The 9145-nt window shown below is 43.5% G+C and overlaps 1 protein-coding gene across 1 annotated transcript; it reads left to right on the top strand.

Moving 5' to 3' along the window:
• The first annotated feature begins 3058 nt into the window (after positions 1 to 3058).
• On the top strand, positions 3059 to 8174 carry RNF7 (ring finger protein 7). The gene is made up of 3 exons (XM_054983399.1): positions 3059 to 3243; positions 6318 to 6365; positions 7522 to 8174. Exons 1-3 carry the CDS (start codon positions 3066 to 3068, stop codon positions 7638 to 7640), a joined length of 345 nt encoding a protein of 114 aa, XP_054839374.1. The 5' UTR covers positions 3059 to 3065; the 3' UTR covers positions 7641 to 8174.
• Positions 8175 to 9145: the final 971 nt, after the last annotated feature.

The following is a 9145-nucleotide window of genomic DNA, read 5'->3' as shown; positions in this document are numbered from 1 at the left end:
CCTTCTCACCCACCAGCCATCTGACTTTATTTGCTACCACCCCTATCTTCAGTCTTCCCTCCTTCCCTCCCCCTGGCACCCTCTGCCTGGGAAAACAATGGACCAGTTGTGTGGTGCTGAACTGGGTCAGGCCTGGTTGTGTGGTAGGAAATCTGCAAAGAGTTGCAGGGAACATCTAATTTTTCTTTGCATCCCCTTCCCCACACTATTTCCTCTTTCCTTCCTCCTGGCAAGCCTCATATTGTCACCTTTTGTCTGCTTCCCAGCCACCTACCAACCTGTGTTTTAAACCCACTCCCATTTTCAGCTATATTTATTATGCATTTACTTCAATCTCATCCCACCTTTCTTCCCAATGGGAACCCAAGGTACCTTACACAATTCTCCTCGCCTGTATTTTATCCTCACATTGGGCTCACAATGAGTGACTGGCCCAATGTTACCCAGCAATCTTCCATGTCAAAGTTGCGATTCAACCTGGGTCTTCCAGTCTGAAACTCTAACCATTATAACACACTGCCCTTTGAGTCCTGGGTTGAGTTATGCAAATCAAAAGAGAATAAGTTTAGTGGTTGCCGCCAGGCCTGGCCCCGATGAGTCCTTCCTCACAGGCCAAACCAGCCATGGAAAGGGGACCTCCCCACACTGCCTTTTACTGATAGAAACCAAGGCTGAAAGGCTGGTGATACTATTGTGATCACCTAGCAATAGCCACTAAGGCATTCATTTCTTAAAGCTACAGACACTGCTTTTATGGGCGGAGCGGGGGGGGGACTAGTCTTCCTTTAAAGATTTCAGATTTTGTATCTCATGAACTATTTCTTCTTGGTAAAAAAAGGGGGTGGGATTTAGAGTGGGGGTTCATAATAGGAAGTTACTCCTTTCCCGTGTTTTCCCCCTGATCTCAGTGTCCTCACCCTGCCTTTAGTAGCACTAGATCACTCCCTGAGCACTAGATCATTCACTTGAAAACCTAGAGTTTAGCCATTTTTTGAATAATTCAAAAGACCATACAAAATGACAATCCAGCCCCAGCTGCTATGAAAAAACATGCATGAATTTCTGGAAACCATTTCCACTCTTGATTTCTGTATCCCTTTGTGGATGCTATAATTTTTCAGACTTTAATTGTACCACAAGCTGTCCTAGCTATGACATGTAAATACAACAGTCAATGCTGAATACAAAAAAGTTCAGCCAGGGTTTCATAGACACTGGACACAATAAACTTTGCTAAAGACAGCCCTAGCGCCCAAAAGTTTATTTATTTGTTTGTTTATGTCATTTATAGTCTGCCTTTCTCACTGAGACTCAAGGCGGATTACATAGTGTGAGATCAGTACAATCAGTAGCAAGGACAAGGGTAGGCATTTCCATACAGTGTCAAAGACATTTCCATAAAACAATGTCATAGGGTAGATGAATACAAGTTTACAGTGACATAGCATTAGCAAGGATCCAATACAGGGTTGAAGGATTGCTAAAACAGAACATAATCAATTCTAGGATTGACATTAGACAACATGAAGCACCAGCAGTATATACGAGTACATATTCAAAGCAACTGATAATTTTGTAAAGCAACATAATGGTGGAGCCCGTTTCCCAACTCATTGATGAAACATCCGAGACCCCCTCCCCAAAATACTGCCCTCCTATTAGTGAAACATCTGAGACCCCCTCTCTACAATACTGCCCTCCTATCTGAGTAAAAAAGCCTTTTTGAATAATTCAGTTTTGCATTGTTTGCAGAAAGCCAAGAGCGTGGGAGCTCTCCTGACCTCAGGCAGGCTGTTCCATAGGGTAGGGGCCACCACAGAGAAGGCCCATGTACAGGCTGCAGTTGATTTTGCCCATGTGCAGGCTGGCACCTGCAAGAGACCCTATTCGGATGAGCAAAGCTGCCGTGGAGGGACATAGGGCTGTCCCATGTGTACGTCTGGCCACAGCCATGAAGTTTTGTATGTAATAACCAAGACCTTGAATTGAGCATTGTAGCGGATAGGTAGCCAATGGAGTGACTGCAGGATGGGAGTGATGTTCATGCTCCTGCTTGCTCCTGCTAACAGTCGAGCTGCAGCATTTTGCACCAATTGGAGCCTCCTAGTTAACTTAGATGGAAGACCAATATATATTAAGCCAGTTAGTTTGGCATGCTAAGATTTTCTTGTTTAACAAAGTATTAAAACCAGCCAGATTTTGAGTTCTCTCTCCCTTTGTCAGGTTCTAGAGGTTCTCCTACACCAACTCTGCTGTTAGTAATTCTTCTAGATTATTCATTTATTTACTTAATTTATATCTTGCATTTCTCCCCAATTTGGGGGGTGGGAACCATTTATTCTTCCAACAACCCTGTGAGGTAGGCTAGGCTGAGAGTGTGTGAGTGGCCCAAGGGCACTCACCAAATTTCCATGGTGTTGTTACAATGGCAGAGTGGGAATCTGAAGCTAAAGTCTCCCAGCTCCTAGTCAGACCACTCATTACAAAAACTAGTGATTTTTTTTTAATGAACAGAGGGGTGGATTAACCAATGGTGGCGGGGGGCTTGTGGCCTGGGGCCGCTTCCCCTGCATGAGGCCACTCAAGTAGTGCCGCACCAAGTTTCGCTGCACCATCACCACTCTCTTCCTCAGGGCGGCCCAGAGGCAACATCCTCGTCAGCATCGCACCAGGCTGACAAGGACGCCGCTGGGCAGGCAAAGGCTAGTAGCAGCGCCCGGCCTCATTGCACCCTGCCTGGACGTGTCTCTGCTGGGCAGCGCGGAGAAAGAGACCGGGTACTGCATTAACTGCCCAGCAATCCAGTGAAAAGGCGGGCCGGATGCCCCTTCTGAGGGCCTTTTGTCCGCCCAGGCCCTTGCCTGACCATCCCCTTACTACAAGTCCCAAATTACCCTCCCAGCCCTCCAGTGGTTCCCGCTAGAAAGCCCTTTTCATTAAGCCCAGGCGGCCTGGTTCGTTCCCACCGCCTGCCCCTTGGTGGAGCCGGAGTTCTGTTTTGCCGGGAGCGGGCGGAGCGCTCGGGCTTCAAGAGCAGCAATCTCCTCCTCCTCCCGCCCCCAGCCATGGCCGACGCGGAGGGCGAAGACGAGCCGGGTGTCTCCGCTTCTCACGTAGGTTCCTCCGTCTCTAAGGCAGGCGGCGCCGACAAGATGTTCTCGCTGAAGAAGTGGAACGCGGTAGCCATGTGGAGCTGGGACGTCGAGTGCGACACCTGCGCCATCTGCCGGGTGCAGGTCATGGGTAAGGCGGGGCGAGAGAAGCGGGAAGGGCCGCAGTGCTGAAGGCCTCGCTCACCGCCGGGGCCTGCAGTCTCCTCACGCCCCCTTGCCGGTCCCAACCGGACGGGGCGGGGTTAGGCCGGACCGTGCCTAGCTTTTCCCCGTGGCCTCCGAGGGAGCCTCGAAGCGTGTGTGTGTGGCGTTTTGTTGGTCGTTAATCAGAGCGGGAGCATTTGTTTCCCGAGAAGGCATCTCTGCCTCTTCAGCGGTCTTCCGAGAGGGCTTGCTCTTGATGCCGGCACCGTTATGGAGGTGTACGTGTCACTAGCTCCCCTTTTTAGTTCCGAGGAGGGAAAATGGCTTCCGAGTTAGGGATGCTTTTTGAAGGAATGGGATCTCCTTTGTTTCCTGACGTTTCGCTTCCCACCGTAGCGTGTTCTCATTGTAGATCGTCCCTCTCTTTACTAGGGTCCCCGCTCTAGCGATGTTTTCTCCGGGCGCAAACCCCCTGATTTGAGGCCGTTCGGCTGTCAATAGTGGATCCTCTCGGAAAGAACATCCATGCAGCCTTTGGGTTTTTTGCTGCGTAGTTGAACTTGAATGTGAGGGATATGTAAAATGAGATTAAAGCTCAGAGAAAGGAACCTGCTGACCAACTATTTTCAGACTATCTGGGCACAAGTGTTAAGTTCAGGTGCTAGCTCAGAGGAAACTAGCAACTATCACTCCCTTTTTCAGGTCTTTCAGAATAGCCTTGAATTTGATTGCCTTGCATCTACACAGATTTTTCTGCACCTTAACTTCCAAACTGCAGGGAGTGGGTGGTGGGATGGTGTTGTCAGTTCACCTACTAATTGTCCATTTTTTTAAAGGTAAGTTTCTACCCTTTTTTGTTGTTGCAACAAAAAGGGCTGGAGACATAAAAGAAAACCTGGGAATTCACAGCAATTAGTACATTTTAATAATAGATCCTAGTAACATTATTGCACTATAGCATAATAGCAATTATTGTGTTCTTTTAAAAAAGCCTTCAGGTAGCATGGTGGAGGAAAGGGTGTGCAAAGCTCCCATATGGATGCTGTGTTGCCTGTACATATGTGTCTGCTTTTGTAGCTACAATGACAGGGAAACCAAATTGACTGTGTGGATGTGACCTTTGTTCATAAGTCACAGAAGGACTATGAAAGTTATTCATCAGGATGACCTAAACAGTTACAAATAAATGAGCAAGCTTTTGAGTTAATCAGAGCTTTTTATTGGATTATAATGGGAGGAGAACGAGTCTTTGTCTGCAAAAATCCTAAAGTGAAATATGGAAAGTGCTATGCAGGTTTAGATGCTAGGTTATTTTTGGTGCAAAAAGATCCCAAGCTTCATCCAGACATATAGGGACAGGATCAATGGTTGCTCTCCTTTTGAAAGTACAAGAACTAGCAGTTATTTCATTCCTCCTTTACATGTGATTGGTGTGAGGACTGGAGATTTCTATCCAAATTAAAGAACTCCATAATTTATTTTAGTTTAGCAGGATATGGCTAGAAGGCACTGTTAGATTATCTGAAGTTCTTTATGAATTGACTTTAAAATATTATTGCATGAAACTCTGGCATATTTATAATAATTGTGACCAGCTAATACTAAAGCGGCAGGCTGCTTGATACGATCATGAAAGCAGCAAACCCAAACTCCCCAAGTTAGGGGTCTCTTCATATTTATGGAGTCCTAGATATGCAGAGAAATGTGATTTTGTAAATCGACCAAAAGGAAAAAATGAGCAGCCTGATGAGAACAGAATGTGCTCCAGGAGGCATGGAATAATGACAGCAGCTGAGGGTTAGTTAAGGGAGGCAGTGAGATAGGCTGTTACAGGCTAATAGGAGTTGCTGGGGTGGAGTGAATTTCCATATTGTTCCTCCATAATTTCATGGAGGCCTCCAATCTGTCACTGTGTGTAATAAAAAGTGTCTGGTGTGTGCCAGTCACAAAAGGACCATAACAAGGCCACCCACAGATAAGGTGGTGGTGTCAATATGTTTGGCGCGGCTCCTCAGATATACAGAAAAATACAGCGTTGCAAATTAACTAGAAGGGAAAAGCAAAACACCATACATGGTTTGCTGAGGACCAAGAGTGTTTACTACTTTTAGAATACTGGAAGGAGTTGAGAGTGTGATAAAGGAAAAAAAATGGGAGGAAGTTATAGAGTAACAGAGAGGAAGTTTTCCAGATTGTTTTATCTCTCTCACCTGTCACTTGTGATGGTGATGTATAAATGTAGTTCACACAAGATCCTATATGAGGCTGTAGTGGACTGGTACAGTTCTCTGTTATCTTTTCTTCCATATTTGGGAGTCATGCTGTATGTCCTTTAAGACCATTTTAGACAGTAGAAAAGCAGATAGGCTTGCATAGTAGGCAGTGCAAGCCTATCTGCTTTTACAGAATTGTGTGGAGAAACGAGTACTGAGTTTATATATATGTGTGTGTACTAGAGGTGTACTCCATTCTGTGGCAGTTCTTAATAACAGTATTTTTGGGAAGAAATATGAGTGAAGGAACTGCTGCAGAGTGAGTAAGTTTACTCATGGGGTGCAGAGTACTTGTGTAATACTGTACGCAAAGGTGAAATCGCAGAGAGAATAGTCACTTTTTGACTTAATAACTTTTAGTAACCTGTGTTGTATTAACATTAATTGTTCACTCTCAAATCTTACATATTGTAATAGATCTTGTACAATGCAGTAGCTTCTAATATAACAGGGTCGGTCAGCTTCTAAAAAAACAGGATCATTTACCAATAACTTACTTTTCATGCATAAAAACAGACATGCTGGAGCAATTCAGTGGTCTGACTCATTATAACCTACATAAGCTCCTCTCCCTATAAATTCTGCTCTTTTAAAACAGTGATGTATCACTAGTGGAAGCTGAGCTTTCCTGGTGCATACACAGCTTCGTAAGTCTAGATACTGCATCTACTTAGTGCAATATTAATATTTCAGAAATGTTTTTCAGCAGTTGTACATGCTTTGGTAAACCAGTTATTAGAGGTACATCCAGAACATTAAATTTAGTTTTTTTCTTGTTTACATCTAGATGCCTGTCTAAGATGTCAAGCTGAAAACAAACAAGAGGATTGTGTTGGTATGTTGTGATTTCATTCCCTTGTTATTTAACCAAAGGCTTTCTCTTAGTGGGGTGCTTTTTAAAGTTTTCAAATGAATACTTCTTATTTTTGTGCATCAATAAAATTCTCTTGAGCTTCACTCAACTATAAAGACATACTATCGTATAAAATACTTGAACATACAAATGTGCGGTCAGTCTTTTGTGTATATGTAGCCATCAAAGAGGATTTACATTTATTTGGAAGGCAGCAGTTACTATAGCCTCTTGTATATCAGCGATTTCTCTTAAAAGATGGCTGGTTCAGCAAATGAAGTACAGGAATTTTAAAAAATGATTTGTTGTCCTAATGTATTTGGCTGAGATTCTTGAGATTTCAATGATAATATTTTATTAGTAGTATGATTTTTGCATTTAAAGGGGGGAAAGGTTGAGATTATACATCAGCAGTTTTGTAAAGTTTATAGAAGAGATTGTGTCTTGTTCAGGCACTACTTTGCCAAAGATAAGCAATCCAGTTGATTTCAGTGAAAGACTAAATTCTGTTCTTTCATTTGAAATCAGCACTACTTAAGTGTTTAAGCATGTGCTTAATTTGTTTATACATTTTACCACAACCAAAAGATAGATGTTCAAATTTCTTTGCAGTTTGGAAATACTGTAGGTGAGCTGTCTTCAGATTTTAGAGTCCCTCTGTTGACAGCTACCACTTAGAAGCATTTTCCAGTGTTCTCCCCACAGGCATGTAAAACGTGAATTGACCCTGAGTAGAAAAAGAGCAAAAATTTAGTGTTTGAGTGAAAAATATTAGCCTGAAACATCAGTCTTCTAAAGTCTTTCAGGGGAATTTGAAGGTCTAGTTTGAAACACCCCAATGGCTGCCTGTGCCCAGTTTATTACTTTTTTCTTTCTCTTTGAACAGTAAGCATTTTCTATCCCTCCAGTACTGTATAACAAACTCCTCTAAGTTATAGCAATGCCTTTCTTTTAAAAAAAACAAGAATATAGTGCTCTTTTGGAAATGTGGAGCTTGTTGCTTTGAATCTTGGCTGTGATGCATACTGTATTTATAAAATTCGTATGCAGAGTGGTAGCTATGTTAGTCTGTTATAGCAAAATCTGCCAAACTAGTTGTGAACTGTGGTATCTCAAGTTTGCTTTTCTTTTCTTTCAGTGGTCTGGGGAGAGTGTAATCATTCCTTCCACAATTGCTGCATGTCACTATGGGTGAAACAGAACAATCGTTGCCCACTCTGCCAGCAGGACTGGGTAGTTCAAAGAATAGGCAAATAAAATCCCTGCCAGTTCTTCTACTGAACTTATTTAGAACATTAAACAACTGATGCCGTATTCCCCTGAGAAAAAGGACTACTCATTATGTGGCAGAACTTATTTATTTAGGTCTACAGAGTTTTATGACCTTGGTTTGAAAACTTTGTGTTGCTTTCCTGATCTATTGGATTCGTCTGCAGGATTGTTCTTGCAAGAACACACATGCATAATATTGAAGAATATATCTAAATGTTTGCTGTGAACTCTATCAAATTGCTTAGGAATGCTTTAGGGTTGATAAAGCCCACAACTACAGTATAATCTAAGCAATTACGGCTGAAGTACCACTGTTTTTTCTGGAAACTGAGTTATTTAACTGAAATAAATAGGTGTGGACACATTTCATTTTTACATTTTGCTTTGTTTCTTTAAGGTAAAAACTTTCTGTTAGGTTCTGAATACTGTCTGTTTCTATGGTATTTTAAAGGTTAAATTGAATTTGGGAATTTACTGTCCTTTAAAAATATGTACTTTAATCCACAGTATTAAAACATTTACTCCTATTAAGTGTTGAGCTTTTTTTTGTAGAACAGTATAAATTAATTGGAAATAATAAATACAGGAAAGTGTAATCATTCCTTCCACAATTGCTGCATGTCACTATGGGTGAAAGAGAACAATCGTTGCCCACTCTGCCAGCAGGACTGGGTAGTTCAAAGAATAGGCAAATAAAATCCCTGCCAGTTCTTCTAAAGTAGCAGTTGGCAAGTCTTGTTATTGTTCTGTATTTGGTAAATGGTTGATGTCCAAATACCCATATGCCATCCTATAAAATGCTAGCACAGGTACAGTGTTCATTAGCCTTTGGATCACAGCCTTGATGTTTGGTAGTGCTTATCTTTCCACATGTTTGCAAGTAGACATGGGCACGATCCAAAAAATAATCCCGATTTAGCTGATCGTGATTACGCAGCGGCGCCAAACCCAGGTACCCGAACCTCGCCGATCAAGTCCCATTTCCGATACAGAATTGGGAATCGGGAAGGCCGACGCGGGAGGGTGCCCCACCACCAACACTCCCCCAGACCAGAGTGACCAGGCACTATAGTGTGTAATACTGTGTGAGCCCTCAGCCAAGGAAGTGCCCACTGAGCTTGGCCCCAGAGCTAGACGGCAGCCCTGGAAGCAGAGAGAGAGAGAATAGGAATAGAGCCCAACCCCAGCTGCAACACTCCCCCCCAGACCTGAGCCCTCAGCCGAGGTGTCCACCGAGCTTGGCTTCAGAGCTAGGCGGCAGCCCTGGAACCAGAGGAGATAGCTCCCTATTCCCTAATTCCCTATCCACTGAAGCCCAAAGCTAACGCTCCCTCTCTCTCTTGCGCTTTCTCTCTCCAAAAGCGGCAAGCGAGAGCTCGCCTCTGTCCCACTGTCGGAAAGCGAGAGCTCACCCTCTGTCGGAAAGTGAAACTTTGCTGCGCAGCACATGGCTATTTATAAAGCCTGGGTCTGCTATGCAGGAGGGCTGT

The sequence above is a fragment of the Eublepharis macularius genome, chromosome 6 (assembly GCF_028583425.1).
Source record: "Eublepharis macularius isolate TG4126 chromosome 6, MPM_Emac_v1.0, whole genome shotgun sequence".
In the NCBI taxonomy this organism is placed as follows: domain Eukaryota; kingdom Metazoa; phylum Chordata; class Lepidosauria; order Squamata; family Eublepharidae; genus Eublepharis; species Eublepharis macularius.
Note: the sequence above shows the minus strand (reverse complement) of the source record. Positions and strands in the feature narration are given on the sequence as shown.

Bases quoted from the DNA above. Each gene is read 5' to 3' on its own strand.
- RNF7 (XM_054983399.1), top strand. From the start codon at position 3,066: ATGGCCGACGCGGAGGGCGAAGACGAGCCGGGTGTCTCCGCTTCTCAC. The intron at 3,244-6,317 runs GTAAGGCGGGGC...GTTTACATCTAG, and splicing joins CTGCCGGGTGCAGGTCATGG to ATGCCTGTCTAAGATGTCAA. The intron at 6,366-7,521 runs GTATGTTGTGAT...CTTTTCTTTCAG, and splicing joins CAAACAAGAGGATTGTGTTG to TGGTCTGGGGAGAGTGTAAT.